The sequence below is a fragment of the Amia ocellicauda genome, chromosome 15, assembly GCF_036373705.1.
Source record: "Amia ocellicauda isolate fAmiCal2 chromosome 15, fAmiCal2.hap1, whole genome shotgun sequence".
NCBI classification, from domain to species: domain Eukaryota; kingdom Metazoa; phylum Chordata; class Actinopteri; order Amiiformes; family Amiidae; genus Amia; species Amia ocellicauda.
The window spans coordinates 2,516,515-2,535,087 of NC_089864.1; the positions used below are offsets into that span (position 1 = coordinate 2,516,515).

Consider the following 18,573-nt stretch of genomic DNA (forward strand, 5'->3'; position numbering starts at 1 on the left):
CTATCTCTTTCTTCAGTAGCTGGTTTAGTGGACTTGCAATCTCTGCAAATGCAGGAACAAAACGGTGGTAGTAATTGCACAGTCACATAAATGCCTGTAAGTCTTGCACTGTGGTGGGTGGGCTCCAAGCTTGACATCTTTTATTAGTGCTGGGTTTGTCTTTATGCCCTGCCCATTAACTACGTGTCCCAGAAAAAGAACCTCATCTCTTAGCAGGTGGCACTTTCAAGATTTGAGCTTAAGCCCATAGTGCTTGAGTTGCTGGAAGACCATGGCCAGATGTTTGAAGCTCTGCTCTACTCCAGTTCCCAGAATGATGATGTCATCCAGGTAGATCAGTAGTGTCTGCCATTGTAATCCTTGCAGGACCAGCTCCATGGCACTCTGAAAAGTACTTGGGGCATTGCAGAGCCCGAAAGGCATCCTAGTATACTCAAACAGCCCGTACTTTTTGAAGAATGCAGTTTTAAGACAGTCCTGTCTGTCCACTTCAATTTGCCAATATCCACACTGAAGATCTAGTGGAAAAATGTCCCAGTTCAGTGTCACTGGCTGCAAAGATCGATTGGTACTCTAAAAGTAAGGCTATGATTTGTTCTTGTTGGGCCACAGTAAGTCCCTCACTTGACACAGCAAAAAGACCTTGGAGGTGTTCTGGCAGGTCCATGGAACTCACAGGTTGCACTCTCCGTATGAGGGTTGGTGTAAGCTCTGTCTCTACTTTGGGCTGTTGACATTCCATCTGTGTGTGTGTCAGCGTCGCAGGAGCTATATCTGGCAGGCCTGGATAAGCTTCTACAAGAATACCCAGGCAGGTACCCTGAAGCAAGTTTATACGAGACGTTACAAACCCTCACAGGCACTTGATTGCCCATATGGACAAGAACACTGCCTGAAGAGATGCCATCAGCAAAGCCCACTGGTTCCAGTACTGCTTGAACACCCGGTTTAGGGTTTTCTACAGCACCCCACACATCGCGTTCACTCTGTGGTGGGAAGGTTGTAGTTTGTTCCATATACACTCTTGACACTATGTAGTCTTGGACAGCACCCCCAGTTATGCATGTTGGCACAGGTTCTCCACCTGTAAAGACTTTGCCTCCTCCATGTATGGTTATGTTGTCTGCTAGCATGAAGTCCAAACCCAGTAAAATGGCATCTTGAATTGGAGCAACATAAACTTCCCACTTGAAGGTCTTGCTGCCAATTTTTAATGTCACAGATATTCCGCCCAAGGCCATCATTTCCTTCCCTGATTCTGCATTATGAAGTCGAACCGTCCTGGTGTTCATCTGCTCTCCAAGCTTCAACTGCTTGTAGAATTGTTTGGAGAGGATGGTGGCCTCCGCTCCAGTATCTACTACAGCATTGACAGGCAAGTGGTTTACAAGCACAGGGATTTGTAGGCTGGGTCCGTGGCTAGTTGTCCTAGCCACAACAACAATAGGAGACTTGGTAAGGTGGTTTCCTTTCTTTTCACAGTCCTTAGCATGGCCTCTAACATTGTCGGCCAGGTCCGGGCCGCTGGACCCCAATTAGTTTCCCTCTCTCGGGGTGGGGCTAGGGGACCTTGAGCAGTTGCGCCGGTAATGTCCTTCTTCACCACAGCAGAAACAGGCTCCTCTTCCTGTTGCGGTAGGGCTTGGTGACCAGAATGTGGTGGTCCTTGCAGGGCTGGGTGGCTGCCATACTGCATCTCTTCCCCTGCCCCCCTCATGGGTAGCGTTGTTGGGGCGGCTTCCTTGGCCTGAGGAAGAAGCAGCAGGGGAGGGCACACTCCTATTAACAACACTATCAAGAGCTACCTGTAATTTCTCCACTTTATTTAAAATAGCTTGCAGCTGCTCAGTAGTAGCATAGGATGGAGCCTGGACTTCGGGGTGTCAAAGGTGCATCACCCTTCTCCGCATCAGCTTTGTTATCAGCCCAGGAAATGCGTCGTGCCCTTCCTTTTACATCAGGGTCCCGGCCAAGTGTTGCTCTATAATTGTACTCATGGGCCTCCACAAGCTCTTGTGCCTCCACCAGTGTCAGTGGGTCCTTGTTCATCACCTCATATGCCACCCTCTGACTTCTAAGGCCCTTGAGGAAAATGTCAGCCGCCATTTGATCCTGCAATTCAAGATCCACTCCTGGATAGGCTAAGGTGACTAAGCGGTCGCACCTCCTCTGCAAACTCGGGCGATGACTCCTTGTTTTGGCGGAGCTCACCAAGTCGCCTGCGGACTGTAGTTGGGGGGTCTGTTTGACCAAAACGCTGTGTGAGCTGCTAGGAGAGAGTAGTCCTCCCTGACATGCTCTGGGAGTGAGCACACGTACCTAATAGCAGCTCCTCTTAGACATTCATGAAGTCTGTCAACCCTCTCTGCGCCAGTCCAGGCATGTCTCCGTGCTGCCCGCTCAAATGGGATGAAGAATGAATCCCATTCTTCCTTGCCATCAAAATTAGCTAGCTTGACATTGGAGCAGCATGAACTTGTGGAGCGATGCATATTATATGTCTGATAACTGTCAACATTATTCCGTGACATACTGCTATCCAAGCCCACCGGTGGTGACGGGCTAAGTGTGCTGGGTCCCTTGGCTGAAACATAGTGGTGTGTGCTCAGGTCTGGACCAGTCTCTAGGTCATCCAATTGTGTGAAAAGCTGACCACCGGATCTCCTGTCTGGAACATGGCACCGTGTGGATGGTTCATGAACAGGACTGTCTGTGTGTCAACTTGGCATAGGGCCTGAGCTGCGAGTTCTCTGGCGTATGACTTCAAGCTCAGGGGCAAACTGCTGTTCAGGACTGATGTTGGCAGCTCTGGGAGTGGCATCATACCTTGACAGAGTAGGGGTTGGTGGGGTGGAGTTATCATGCAGAGGGGGAATCACGCTGTTTGTTTGTGCTGTAGCTCATTCTTGTATTATTTGTGTATTGGTGGTCCCCTTAGAGATGCTTTTCATTGCAACTTCAATTTGCAACAGAGCTGGTGATTAATACTTGTTGTAGTTGTCTGGTCTGGTGGTCAAGTAAGGTCTGTAGCCAAGCTGGTTGCTGTTCAGGACTTCCATCACCCTTTCCTTGCATTGTACCTGCCTCTTCCATTGTGGTATGTATTTGTATATTTATTTATTTTATTTTCCTAGTTTATTATTATTATTATTTTTTTAAGATTAGGCCAATAAGAGTTCAACAGTTATATAAAAATCCAGAAAAAGAACAAGACAGTCCTTAGCGTCTCTATTTTTCTTCTTACAGCAGTTCTCTCTTCAAAAGCTGGGCAGCTGCGATCAGGGTTTAAATGTATCGATATGAAGTTGGCAGCCTGCCCAGCTTCACTCAAGACACGGCGCTCCCCTCCCACGTGGCGATACGGCTTCACTCCCTCAACACGTGATCCTTATTTTTCCGTACTACGGCTTCTTTTTACACAGCACATTAAGGTGTATACGCTGTTATTGCAGAAAGCATGAGCAAAGATAAATTGGCCCTAACCCTCTATTACATGCATGACACAAAATGATAAACATCACATGAAACACACATTTGCAAGCAGCCATGAGGTAACTTCAATAAGGTCCTGTGGGACAGAGCTCAGCACACTGACAGCACTAAACATGTCCAAGCAAAAATAGTGCAAGCCAGAGTGGAGGACTAAGAAACAGAATACTTTAACAAGTGTCCTTATAGCAGCGGGAAGAAAACTGTTCTTGACTTGATGAGTTCTGCTGTGAAGGATCTGAAGTGTCTTCCAGAGGAGAGCAGTTGAACGAGGTCTTGAGCTGGAACAGACAATCCTATTGGCAGGCTGCAGGGTGCGTTGGGTGTACCCCCCCCCGGAAGCTCTCACACAGAACAGTGGGACGAAACTGCTGATGTTGCACTAAATGTAATCAACACAGAAGGGACATTTTTCACAAAAAAATACAAAAAATGCAGATAAAACTGTGCTCCCCTGGCTATTTACACAAAGCAAGAGAACTTCAGAGAAATTATAATATTATATGTATATAATATTATATACACTGTATTTCCAAAGGAAGGTAGAGATACAGCAGCAGCAACACTGGAGTCCTGCTGCTGCGGAGGGGAGGGGGGGGGATTTCAGTCTTCACCAGACGCCCTTCAGACACTTTCTCTTACTGTACTGGTATTCAAACTGGAGCAGCGTCTGTGTGCCATCTGCCAGACAATCTCGCTCTTCTCAGTTGTTTGAAAGGTTGCACTGTAGCCAATGGTGTAGCACTGCTGCTGTCTGATTTAAATGGCAAAATACCACAACAGTTGAGCTATTGTGTTGACATTTGTATTATCAGGACGTGAGACAATAATAGATTCTCACAGACACTTTTCACTGACTTTGTTTCCTCCAGATCACAGGGCCTTTGCCAAGTCAAGTTAAAGAGCTGGCACCAACTCTCTACAGTACAGCCAGGGTCTCTGTGTGTGTCTGGTCTAGAACCCCCTAACAGAGCCACACAAATGTGCATTAACTGAGCGTGCAGGATGGCTCTCTGGCAGCTGGGTTTGACAGGACAAGTAGTGTGGGACAGTGAAATGTTCCCTTCCAACTTCAACTATTTACACTTTAGTTCCCACACCTGGGACAGAATCATCTGTGTCTGCAAACCCACCCTCACAGCCTCACAGTGCACTCTTGTCCTCCTCCTCTCCACACTCCTGCGCCACGGAGCTCCATCCTTCAGGGAGAGGATCAGAGGGGCGGAGGTTTCTCTCTGGGCTGGGTGGGTTCCCATTGACCTGAGCCCCGCAGCCCGTTTCCCCGTCTCTCTCCTCCTGCACGACCCCCTCCACACCCTGCTGATGTCCACTCTGCATGCCCCCTCGTCTCCTGTGCCTCCTGCAACAGAGCGCAGCTGTCAGAGCTGCCAGAGCCAGGAGGATGAGGACAGCTACAGCAACAGCTACAGCAACAGCAGCTCTGTCCAGAGGAGGGTCTGATCGGGGGCACAAACACAAACGCATCTCATCACACAACTCAATCACAATATAGCCTCTCCCACTAATGAACAAACAATCAAGTAAATAAATACATACTGCACTATGATTTGAGTTTCCTGTCAGTGGGACTTATGCTGTATATTGTATTTTTGCAGTTAGTGAAGTGTGTAACATTTTTGTCAAGTGTATTTTTTGTGACCCTGTGCAAGAGTGCTTAGTAATGAATTTACACATAGGTATTTGTAGTTTGTTGGTGGAGCAGTGATGCTCAATCAGCAGACCGGAGAACTACAGATCAGATGCACCATGGGTGGTTACAACTAACTCCTCATTAGAAAAGTTCCCCATTATAAGTTACCCTCCTGACTGTGTCACCAGCAGAGTGGCTGTAGCTCCTACAGTGCAGGTCTCACATCTTCCACAGGAGGCTCTGGAGAAATTATGAAGAGAAAACACAAAACTGCTCACCTGCCACAGACACAGACACAGAGATGCTGCTGACGGTGTGGTCGGTGCTGCAGTCCCTCACTGTGTAGTTTCCCTGGTCAGCTGCTGTGAGTGAGCGCAGGGTCAGAGAGCCGCTCTGCACTGACACTCTGTGCTCGTACCCGGGGCCAGGGCGGCTCGCTGCGCCCCTCTCCACAGCGCACACTGAGACAGAGGCTCCCTCTCCTGCAGCAGCAAACAGCACCTCCACTGGCTCAGCAGTGTGGAGATGCAGGATGAGGTCGGTCCCCGATTGCAGGGTAGTGTTGCCTTCATGTCCTAGAGTTAGGAGAAGCAGGCTCACTACAGCACAGTAACACACTCACACTCACATTTTAGGCTGTAACCCACATTTATTTGATAATTTTTAAACCTATTAAATAAATATGCATATTACAGACTAAACTATGCTTAAAATCCATCCCATGTTTCAGATTTGCAAGAAAGAGGGGGGGTTTAGCAGCTGAGAAAGTATGACACAATTCAATCCTGTATTAAAACTATATGTTTGTTCTGTATGCTTGGGGTTGGTCAGAATGCATTTTAAACCAGGAAGTGTTTTAAAGTGTCTCACCCGAGACGCTGAGCTGGACTTCACAAAGACTGCTCCAGTCATCACCATCCTTTTGGTAATCACACCAATACAGGCCTTCATCAGAGAGCAGGGTGTGGTGAATGGTCACAGAGAAGTCGCCCTGTCTGATCTTCTCTGTGGGGACCTCAGCTCTGCCCTCAAAGTCGGGGGTTTGGTATATCTCACCACAACTCCACATGTACGGAACCTTTGAGTTAGTCCACCACTTGATACGGATGTCCTCTTAAGGCACCCCCCTGGAGACTGTCCCATCGCAGGTCAGAGTGACAGAGTCCCCCACCCTCACTAGTATCGGGACAGTGGGAGCTGAACATGGAAAGGGAGAGGGAGCAGTTTGTCAGAGAGACACACACACCAAACTAGACCCCCCCACAGCTAATTTATCCAGTGCAGACCCCTCCTGGGCCTTGAGGGCTGTGAGAATCTATGAAAAAGGAGAGACATGATAAGAGAGCACAGATGTGTACATAAAGAATAAGAGAAAGTATATTGTAAAGACATTGAACTAAACACTAAAATACAGAACATCAATGAATTTGAAATGTTCATACTTCTTTGCAAGGGCTGTATTCCCCTGTGCGTCCTCTATTAACCAAGATGAGGCCTGACTATCAATGGCCCTGCATTCAACCCAGTCAACTGCACCTGCTTCTCACCCCCTGAAGTATAAGGGCAGGACACAGTTCATTTCGGCGACACATGATCTGAGAATAGAATTTACTGAGAATAAATGGTGCTTCTCAATCAGTCAATCATTCAATCCATGTCTGCTGGATGCAGTTGTTCTTGATTGCTTGAGCACATTTCTCGAAACTGAATTCACTTTTTCAAAACATTGAACATGTGCTCCAAACTGAAACACTACAGTCACTTCACAATGGCACAATAAACACTATGAGCATCAATATGACATAGTCAGCCCTGTACTGCGCTCTCTGTCTGCTTCTGCTTTTGTGTAAAATAAGCGTAAAATGCATTTTGTAAAATAAGTCATACTTGCATTTGTTTGCAGTGAAAGAGTCACATTTGCAGAAGCAAAACTCACAATCTCTGCCATGTGCTGTCATTTGCGCTTATGTTGGAATGCATTGACCCCTGAGCATTTGACCCCTGTGCCAGCCTTTTGTTTTGCTCCAGCGTGGTACAAGTCAAGTCCACCTTCCTCTCTCTCCACACCAAACCATTGGCAAGCAGAGAGAAGGTGTTGTAACAAGGGGGGGCTCACCTGACACCAGGAACAGTGGGAGAATTATACTGTACAGCATTGACCCCCTGACTCCCACTCCCCCCGCCTCTGCAAGGAAAACGAAAATGTAGATTTACCAGGCTGCTAGTCACACTGATGGAAAAGCCTGTATGTCTCTGGAGGGAAACTTTAAGGGTTAAAAATCATTCAGGTGTGACGACAGTTCAGATGCAGAGCATTGGTAATGTGGTTAGAAGCATTGATGTTGAGCCACTTGCACTGGACTGACTGACAGCTTTAGAGGCTCATATTGGTGGCTAGGCTAGTTCCTCTGCAGATGAGCTAATTAGGGAGAGTACCGTTTTAAGTGTGAGTCTGTCTGCAATGTGCAGCTGGGTACAGATGAATAGTAAGTTACTCCCAGGACAGATGGACACCAGGTCACAGGTCTGCATTGTTCCAAAACATTCAGCCATCCTTGCCCTTGTGGAGGCACCACGAGTGGCATTTGCTCAATTTGCCCCCCTACTTAGTGGAAAAATTGCCACGGTGCACGTGGGTTTTCTCAGGTGTATAACACATGGTTCGAGTGATAGACAGACAGTTGTGTGATATTGTGACTGTGCTCTGTGTGATAGTGTCTGAAGAACCCAGTCTGGATACATAGATGGTAAATGTATTTATTTAACATGCCAGGCCTGGAAGGGGCCCGACATGGAAGCACTCTACCTCAGCAGAGACTTATTGAACAGCACAAGTGGTCAGCATTATATACGTTGCAGGACATGTGTTTCTGTGGCCGGAGTCTGCCAGAGTGTTATCTCGAGGTCAGATTTCTGACCCTGGTAATGTTCATGGTAGTCTTCCTCGGAAGAGGTGTGGGATCCAAAGAACAGATGTCTTCCTTTGATATACTAGGAAAGGTCTGATCCCACGGATCATATTTAACAACTTTCAATCGCTCATTAACAAAAACAGTTCCTGCCTATCTGGAGAAAAGATTAAGTCCACAGACTTTTAACAAACAACTGTGGGCCCTCTCTCTCTCTGCAGTTTGATATTTTCTATTGACAGGAATGTCTAGAGGGTATGCCCTGAACAACTTACAAAATTGTTGTTGCTACCATAATACATTTACTTTGCTTGGTCTGCATATTATTATTAATATAAAACATAATACAGTTTATATAAAACATTAATAACGGCTCTTCAGTGTCACTGTGAGGAGTCATTGTATTTAGCCCCTGGTGCACACAAACACTTGTGTCCTACAGTTATTTTGAAGCGCACCATCATGAATGTTCTGCCAGCGATTACACTCTCTTGAAGAGAAAGATAGAAATGTGTCTGAACAAATCCCTTTAACCTCACCCAGGCTTCAAATTTAACCAACAGCTACAGAAGTCTGAACTTGTTGAATATTTTGAAAGATACATATTCTCTCAGTCATTGTACTGTTCACATTACGCTGATAAGTTGCCTTGGATAAAATTATTCTGCCAATTTGTTATATGTTAGAACAGGGATCGGCAACCTGTGGCACACGTGCCCCCCCCCCAGCTCTCACCAGAGAAAACACTGTGATGACACTCTCCACTCTCGCTGCGTGTGCAAGCCATGCCAGGAAAATAAAAAATGGCACTCCGTGTCAAAAAAGTTGCCGATCCCTGGTTTAGACAATTGCAACTGCACTGTCAAATAATTCTGTAAAATGTAGAGTAATTAACTGGCAGCAGAGTTCCCAAAAGGATACTATCCTTACTACAGTAACACTACAATATACACAAGAGTAAACCAGTTACTCACTTAAACCAGAGAGAGAGAGAGAGAGAGAGAGAATAATTCCTTAATTTGCCTTGATTTACCTTGGAGGATTATTAGCGTTCCAGAACGGAATGGCGCCTCCATTGAGGCATTCTTCACTGATAGAGAGAGAGTGAAAGAGAGAGAGTGAGAGAGAGAAAATAGGGGAAGAGAGGCAGTTACACAAACATGAAAAGGCAGACCATGGGTACAGCTTGTTTGAGGAATGTCCTGCAAACATCCTCTCTACTCTGACAGCCTGGGTGGTTCTTACAGATCTTGGCAGGAAACTCATCCGTCTGCTGTGCCAGGATTACTGTTCCGTCTCTCACTCCGCAATGCTCAGAGCACGTCATCTGACCCTGTTGACTCAAACAGATCTTCTCATTGTTACTGTCCAGAGCAGGGTTGCCAGTTCCACTTATAAACCGCAGAATTGGGCTTGTCCAACCACCTAGTCGCTTATGATTTAGCTTTGCCGCTTGTTGGTATATTTTGGGCTTGTTTTAAGCCATGGTTGCATGGTGAAAATGAGCAAAGGTGTCACATAACATCTTGAATGGTTTCTTTTCTAATTGTATTCAAATATTCTGATTCAAATGCATGATTCTGATTGGACATCATATAGGCTACATTACTTGTTTTGTAATACCACTGATTGACATTAATTGATTGACCTTAATACCAGCCAACCAGCATTCCCCACTATTTTGTATTTAGAATTTTGAACTAATCAGCCCACACAATTGGAAAGTTAGTCAGTGGTCCCATTCTGGTATATATATAAATTGAGAAATCTACCTCAACGTTAACATATGGTTTAATGTCATATACTTCAAAGTTACTACTACACATACATACATCATGTTATTGTGTTATATAGTTGACTAACATGATATTGAATCCAATATTGAATTTATTGTCCATAGAAATTATGCTCATGGGTGGTTGGGCTTGTTTTTACAACCAAGGTTGCTTATTTCCTTGTGAAAATCTGGCAGCCCTGGTCCAGAGGCGAAGTGTAAGGACAGCCTAGGCAGCCAACTGAGGGGCAATCAAATCGATTGTATTCACAGCAACATCTAACATGCAACTACAAAGACCGCATCTCGCAAGCCTCCCTGAAGGGCCCCATGATGGCGGCGCAGTGTTTGAGTGAACACGTGTAGCTGCAGTGAGGAGACGTGACTCTCCGGCAGCCAGAAAATAAAGAAAAAAGAGAAAAGAAAACAGGACAGGTGAGTGTGCTTCAAGTTTAATGTGAAGGATAAATAAAGACAGACCCCCCACCACTTCCAATTTACTTTTAGGGCTTTCTGTGACAACTGTTCTACAAGCACTTACCCAATACCCATCTATTGTTTTTGGTTGTTGGAGCAAAAGTTATTTTGCTTGAAAAGGTGTCTATTGTAAAGTCTCATTTGTATTTAAAAATCTAAAAATATTATATAGGCCTATGTGAAATGTAGGTCTAAATTGAGATTAATACAAATATAGGTCTAATGGAGACTACATTGGTTTGTGAAAGCAGCATGTGAAAACTATTGTTTAAATTAAATTGTATGAGGATAAACATCTATCTATCCCTCATCCAGATTTATTTAAAAACAACTGCTTCATTTTCTGTTCATATTCTGCTAAAATAAAATAAAAAATCTGTTCATATTCTGCAAGAAACATTAGCTATACTTATTTGTTTGATTCAAAAGTTATAAATTGACTACAGAAACATGCTGTTTTACAGACAACGCTGTCTTATCTTTCCACAGGAGCATTATTAAAGGTCCTGTCAGGGGGAGCAAAAGAAGTCCATCCTCCTGCTGATGATAAGGAAGAGGACACGATGCAAACTTTTTTTAAAGACCAAGAACACTAAAGGTGTATATAGATTTTATAGTTATTTACAATGATGTTATTCTCCTATTTGTATTATCTCAGGTCATCTTAGTGTTATTACATTTTCTTTTTGTGTTTTCAGCTAGTTATTTACCATTCTTTCATTGTCCTGTTTTTGTCTGCTATGTTAACGTGTTTTTTTTTTTTGTTTTTTTTACTGTTAATCAATGTGAAAACAAAACTGATTCTGTAAATGCTTTATGGCATTTGATTATTTAATGGGGGTTTCATGAATATAATGGTAATGAACATTAGTTAAAAGGGTTTTGGAAAAAAATGATGGAATTTTCTGCTTAGGGCCCCTTCAGACTCTAGAATCGCCTCTGGTCTCCCCGAGCTGGAGGTGTGAGAGAGGTGGGTCTGTTATTGCACTTGTCTGGTTGGCTGCTTGTCAGTACAGCAGAACCAAACTGAGCTGTTTATTTTTACAGAGCTTCTTGCAACACTAAAACAGTCAACCTCTCTTGAAATGTGAACCTGGCAATATGTCACACCTGTTCATTCTAGGTTCATCCCGTGTTTTTTTTTCCTCTACTGTTTTTAAAACCAAGAAAGTGTATTTTAGTGGTTTTATTTTCTTCTCCCCACAGAAAGAGAGACAGTCAGTGATGACAGATCTGTCATCACTGACTGTCTTTCTGTGGTTGTTTGCATTTGCTGATTAAATTGATGTTCAAGGAATGTTGACAATTGACATCGATTCCATTTGCAAATCCAATCAATTTTCAATGTATATTCAGCGTTGAAATATGACGTTGAAACAACGTTGTTTCAGATGTATTTTGCCTGCTGGCCACCCTGCGTGTGATGGATTATCTCTCATACCATTATCTCTGGGTGGAGTCCCATTTCTTTACTTTTACATTGTAAACCAAACATAAAACATTGTACATTTCTCGTAAATCAAAAAACATAACCAGAGTGGGCTTGTATCAGTATTAGCAGTATGCAATTAATGGACAGCAGTTGGTGTATATTAAAATGTTCAGTTGGTGGACATGTCTTTGTCTCAAGTGAAAGTGTCTTGGGGCGATTTCAGCTCTTCACACCCTGAGCAGAGATGTGTACTCACAGAGAGAAATGCGAGTAGTTTTATATGTACACAGCTGCAGTGCTGCATTGGTATATTTTTCCAGGCGTGAGGCAGCAGGGGGCGCTGGCACTTCAGATGTATGTGCTTTCATTGGGTTTTTCATTTGGCTGCATTTGTAAAACATGGACCTGGTGTCACGGTGGCGACAGGCTTGGATTTAGCAGCAGCAGCAGCAGCCGCACTGTTTATAATATCCGTGCACTGTTGGTTAAGGCGACAGGTTGTTACAATGATTTGTAAATCAGTCTTCATGTATATGTTTATAGTGAAACAACTGAAATCGTCGTCACATCACAGGGCGGGTGTCAGTAATGTGAGCAATGTGGTTGATGCTAAAAACAATGGGGACATTTAAAAACAGAAAGATAGGATGCTTGGATCTTATTAATGGACACCAAGCGAACACGATGGGGTGAATGGCCTCCTCGATTGGACACTATCTTATGCTCCAATGTCCAGATAATGTCGTGCTAATTCTCTCAAGCAGACGTTTACCGTATTATCTAATAATAATACATTACTATCTATTACGTTAACAGTAATAATCGTCATAGTCATTGGCGTTTAAGATCTCAGACACAGATTGTAATAACCCCATGTGTCACTACGGACTGAGGGCACTGCTGTGTCAGTCCCCTCTCTTTCTTCCGGGTCATTAACAGGTCACATGACCCTGGTCGTGACGTCATGCCTGTCGCGATGCCCGACAGTAACCCCAGCGCTGAGTGTGGCTTTCAGTAAGCATGACATCACATCAGCACGCATCTGTATTTATTGCAAGAAATGAATGTATTGGCCTACATTCATATTTTTAAACCACCTCCTTCAATACCACTATCATAATCCCCCCCATTAGCTACACTATTGTGTGTTTGTTTATGATAATGTGTAGCCTATAAGTTGTTATATATATATATATATATATATATATATATATATATATATATATATATCAGAAAGCAGTATCGTGCACCGTACATTGATATTATTTTGCATGAATTTAACATGTATCGTATAAATATGAAATATGAAAAGAAATCACCGAAAAACATTGCTAAAATGCTGCTTTTTATTGACACGTTTGTAGATGATGAGAGATTCCGACAGGGGTGAGATAAGTTTCTGCTTTTGTGTGGACGGCTGCCCTGCGCTGCTTCTGCTTTTCTCTGATTGGCTGAGAGTTGGGCTCCGCTTTGCTGTTTCCCGCATCTTGCTCTCTTGCGTAGGTGGGGCATATTTTCACTTTTTTTAAATTCCCGACACTTCTCATTCATCTCTCTCGTTGATTACTTCTCCCCTCCTCTTCAGTCTGTCTCTCAGCTGCAGTCAGTCAGTGTCTCTGTCTCTGCAGGTCCTCCACTCAATGCATCTCCTCTCTGTCCTCCTGTCCCTGATGTTGCTCCTGGCAGCAGGTGGGTGTTGGCCTTCATTTTCTCAGGATGACTGGAGGTTCACAGCCACTGGGCTGGAGATGTGCAGAGCTTCCCCTGGGGGCTGTCTAGTTTACTGGAGTCAGGAGTGGGGTCTCAGTGATGCTGAGAGCGAAGAGTGTTGCAATAACGGGCTTAATTTTTAATCTTAGCTTTTATACATGCATTTTTACAGAGCACCAAGTAAACAAGCCTTCTTGTGTTGATGACTAAATTGATTGTGTGTCCAAAACAGAATAATGCTTATTCTGGGCTTTCAGAAACTTGTTTTAATTGTAAGTATTGTATTAAATAGTGTACATATTATTATTAATTAACTTTAATACTACTACTAATAATAATACACAGTTTCTACAATTTTTTAAACTGAACAGAATTTGTAAAAGTAATAGTGGCATTAAGGTACAATAGTGCTACAATAGTTTCAAGCTGGGGAACTATTTCTGGATCTGGGAATAGCCCCCCATGCCACAATGTTGTACTTGTAAATGCATTTTAAGCATTCTGAGACTGGCTTTCTCATCAATTACAAAAAAGTCCCCAAAACCATTCCTGCTCCCTTTGACAGTAGAAAGGGTTTCCTTTTAAAGTACAGTAGTTTTATGTTGGGGAGCAATTTGTGAAACTGGGAATAGTCACACAAACGGGTGTCCCCCATGCCTAAATGTAATTGCAGTGTGAGCGTTCAGTGGCTGGCTTTTTATTAATTAAAAGAACGTCCCCACAACCATTGTAGGTCCTTTGGATAGTAGAAAGGATCCCCTTTAAACCCACACTAGTGTCATGCTGGGGAGCTATTTGTGGGACTGGGAACAGAATACTGGGAATAGTGTCCCCAGTGCCAGAGCTTTGTGTCTTAGATTGGGCTGTTAGCTTTCCAAGGGGTGTTTCCAATATTGAGAAGAAAGTCCCCAGAACCATTTTAGGTCCAATTGATAGTAAAGTGTCTCAGGTGTGTCTCTGATTCAATAAGTGTTTTCTGAATGCTAAACTTACATGCTATGGAATAATATTGTGTATTAATATAAATTATGTTTAAGTGAATTATGGAAGTTGTTAAAGTGTGTGTTTACTATCGAGATTCCACATGTTGCAGTAATTGTGTGTTTAAAATGCACAATACACAATACTTTTCTGGTTAAAAACTATTGTATCAGTCTAATATAAAGTGTTGTTGGTATTTTATATTTTGTTAAAATGAAAGTAAAATGATATTTTATGGTTTTGTAACAACAGCTAAACGGGAATATGGTGATGAGTTATATAAAAAAAATACTGGTTTGTTTTTATGTTCAATGATCTATGCAGATTTAATTAGAAAAATGTGAAACAGTAGACAACCAGTGGATGTATTATTTGTTTAAGGTATTTTAGTAGTTGCAAAAGATTAGGCCTACTTTCAAAGTGCTGAGTGGTATTGATTAGTCATGGAATAAACTGGTACATAAGAGTTTGTATGGCAACTTTGTGTAAGAATGTGTTTTAAAGATACACATGAATGTATTGTGTGTGTGTGTGTGTGTGTGTGTTTTGTAACGATTCCCAACCAAGACAGAAGGGATCACCAGACTTTAAGATAAGGAGGATAAGCATTTGTTTGTAATTAACAAACCCAAGTGTATTATACAATGATAGTGAACATGCATTCATATCTAATGCCATTCCCCTATATAGACACAGGACCGGTCCAGGAACCCTGTTTTAAAGGGACTAATTGATATCTACTGTAGTCATGCTACTATGTTACTGTAATACTACTGAATGTACAATCATGTTTGTGTTGCACACTGATCTGGCTGCATGATGTGTCCTGTGTCTCAGATCAAGAGTGCTCATAGTCTGAGGTGTATTTTATCTGGCCTCTTATTGCAGGGGTGGATCTGGCCACTAGTAACTGCACATGGGAGTCCCCCCCATTGGCATCTCAAACAGGATCCTTACCACAGTAGTTCGACCACATGATAGACAGCAATAGGGTGAAGACCTCTTACTAAAAAACAATCAAACCAAGGCTTCTATTGAAGATCTATGATAAGACGCATGAGGAACAGAAAGCTCGTTCTTTACAGAGAGCAGACAATGGTTCCTCACCGAGCACGGGAAGAGCAGCATGAAGCCAAGACTGTCATTGAGCAACAGAGTGTCTCCCAGAAGAGCCCAGCGGCTCACTCAGAATTGCAAAGTAGCTGTTATTTGTGGCTTTCCAGCTAAACCAGGGGATATAACAGTAAAAGTGAGTTTCTACAGAAATCAAATGAGACGGTGAGAGCGTTCGCTATAGGCTTGTATCCCAGACGCGGGTCTTATGCTAAACAAACAACTTGTGAACAGTGTTCATGATGTCTTTGTGCGCAGAGAGAGATGAAGAGAATGTAAGAAGGACGGCAAGATAGAACGTGAGCAGCTACTGCATCAGCCGTTACGTGGTCTGAAGAAGAGGAGGTTGGGCTGGATCCCAACCTACAGCCGAAGGAGAAATCTAGACCTGGAGCTGTGAGTGAGTGCTGCTGTAGACGATCCCTGCACATTGAGTCTGCAGTCACTGAACACGGCTGGACAGAAGCTTGTCCCCCAGCAGGACAACATGTTGACACTATTTAAGCAGCACATTTTCAAGGAGCTAATCGCAAGCAGTGAATCGTGGTCCTGAGATTTTTTGTTGTTGATCTCGTTCAAGATGCCGTATCTCTGTTTTGGTTTTTAATTTTTTCATTGTGATCAGAATTTAACAGATTGAGAAAATGCCGTGGTTTCTCCTCTCTTCCCTTTTCCAGGCTCGGTGCTCGACAGGACGCTGCTCTACGGGCAAGACTTTGAGGTGCAGCTCCCCCCTGGCACCACCGAGCTGGAGTTCAGGCCGTCCGCAGACACTTGGCCCAACCGGCACTTTCCGATACAGAAGGGGATCGTGACTCCCATCCCTCCCGGATACCTGGGCAGAGTCTCAGTCCGGCAGGGCTGCTTTGTTCTCGAGGGAGTGACGTCAGCGGACCAAGGGCAGTACACGGTGTGGTACCAGAGCGGGGGAGGAGACCTGGAGATCACCCACGAGCTCAGTGTCACAGGTGAGCACAGAGCAAACATACAGTCCACCGTAGTGTTCCTCATGGGGTTTCCTTCTCTTATTGCAAAACAAAACCCTGTTAAGATGATGCAGAATGAAGTCCAAAATAGAGTACAGAGTAAGAGTTTCCCCTGAAGCAGTGTTTATTAATAATTGCATTATAGGCTGTTATTATAACACTGTCATTCACTTTTATTTCCTCAACAGCTCACAGTGACTCTCACACCCTGCGGTCTGGAGCCGCCCTCTCCCTCCCCCTGTTCACTGCAGAGCCAGTGGAGGTGCTGTTTGCTGCTGCAGGAGAGGGAGCCTCTGTCTCAGTGTGCGCTGTGGAGAGGGGCGCAGCGAGCCGCCCTGGCCCCGGGTACGAGCACAGAGTGTCAGTGCAGAGCGGCTCTCTGACACTGAGCTCACTCACAGCAGCTGACCAGGGCCAGTACACAGTGAGGGACTCCAGGACCAACCGCACCATCAGCAGCGTCTCTGTGTCTGTGTCTGAGGAAGGTGAGCTTTTAACAACAGTGTTGAATCTGTGTCTGTAATGCACTATGATGCACACTGTGGCGTCAGAGCTCTCATGATGAGGAACTGATGAACTGAAAGGACGCTGGTGGTGCCGTGTACAACACTTATACATGTCTCAACTGTAAGACCTAAAAGACCCGCACTGCTGGACTGAACTCCACTCTGTAAATGATAAAGCAACAGACGTCACTGGAAAAAGAGCTGAAGTGTTTTGCTCTGGTTTATTTTATTTGGGGAGATTGTGTGTGTGTGTGTACCCCCTACGACTGTATTAATTGATGTCTCCTAAAACAAAACATTTAATTGTGCAGACTAATACCTGCCACTCTCCAGCCCCCGGCCCCCAAGATGACACATGGTCAGCTCCCTCCTCGCTGCTCAACCTGTAGAGCCTCGCCTATCTGGCAATTAATACCGTCTTAATCAGTACAGATTAACAGAGCAGGTCTTTCCTGTAAGGAAAGCAGGTTCACAGGATCAGTGTCTGGCCTATCGCTGAGAGCGGCACGTGTATTCAAGTTACAGGGATGTGATGCATCTGTCAATTAACAGCTCATTAATGAGCCGAACCTCTTAAGTGTTACCTGAGGTTATCTGTATGCTTTATAAAGTAAGGAAAGGCAGTGATGCTTTGACTGCCTTGTTATCCATCACGGCACGCACTGACACACTTCTCCCTCTCTCCTCTCTCAGCTCTCCGTCCACGGCCCAGTGGATCCCGGTCACACATTGCAGCGCTGCTCTCGGTTGGCTGTGTCCCTCTGGCTGCTCTGGTCTGTGTTGTCTGGGCCTGTAGGAGGTGTTGGCACAAAGCTCCTCCAGAGACATCTACAGTGTAGGAGAGCTGGGCTACAGCAGTGACTTGGCCCTGTCCCAGCGAGGCTCCTGGTGCTGAGACCTGCTCCTGTGCTGGGCTCTGCAGGGACACGGCAGACACTGGGGGTCCTGCCAGACTCTGGACTGAGGGACTCCCTCCTCTCGGGCACTGTGGTGCGGCTCTCAAACAGGAGTCTGTATTTAATATAGTAACACCACCACCTGGTGTTCATGGTTAGAAATTACAAGTAAGAATTCATCGGCCAGAGCTGCTTACAGCAGTGGTTCCCAAACCGGTCCTGGGGGACCCCCTACCCTACTGGTTTTTGTTCCAACCGAGCTCTCAACCCTTAATTGAACTAATCATTTCCTAAATCAGAGACTTAATTAATCAAACAGTAGGGGTTTTAAGTTAAGTATAGAATTATATTAAAAAATGTATTGAAGAAACAACTATTTTCTTACACAATTTAAAAAGTAAAATCTAAGCAGATTGTTACTTCAATTAAGGTTCAATTAAGTAATTGAGAGCTCGGTTTCCACCTCCATGTTTGATAGTGGGGATGGTGTTCTTGGGGTCATTCCTCCTCCTCCAAACACGGCGAGTTGAGTTGATGCCAAAGAACTCGATTTTGGTCTCATCTGACCACAACACTTTCACCCAGTTCTCCTCTGAATCATTCAGATGTTCATTGGCAAACTTCAGACGGGCCTGTACATGTGCTTTCT

At 44.3% G+C, this 18,573-nt stretch overlaps 1 protein-coding gene across 1 annotated transcript; it reads left to right on the plus strand.

Annotated features, from left to right (window-relative positions):
* Window positions 1–12,708: 12,708 nt before the first annotated feature.
* On the plus strand, window positions 12,709–18,373 carry LOC136772073 (uncharacterized). Its single transcript, XM_066724766.1, has 4 exons — window positions 12,709–12,718; window positions 16,214–16,504; window positions 16,711–17,007; window positions 17,722–18,373. Exons 1-4 carry the CDS (start codon window positions 12,709–12,711, stop codon window positions 17,865–17,867), a joined length of 744 nt encoding a protein of 247 aa, XP_066580863.1. The 3' UTR covers window positions 17,868–18,373.
* Window positions 18,374–18,573: the final 200 nt, after the last annotated feature.

What these genes read in the sequence shown, in the direction of transcription:
- LOC136772073 (XM_066724766.1), top strand. An exon ending in CCACGAGCTCAGTGTCACAG is followed by an intron (nt 16,505 to 16,710) that starts GTGAGCACAGAG and finishes TTTCCTCAACAG; the next exon opens with CTCACAGTGACTCTCACACC. An exon ending in TGTGTCTGTGTCTGAGGAAG is followed by an intron (nt 17,008 to 17,721) that starts GTGAGCTTTTAA and finishes CTCCTCTCTCAG; the next exon opens with CTCTCCGTCCACGGCCCAGT.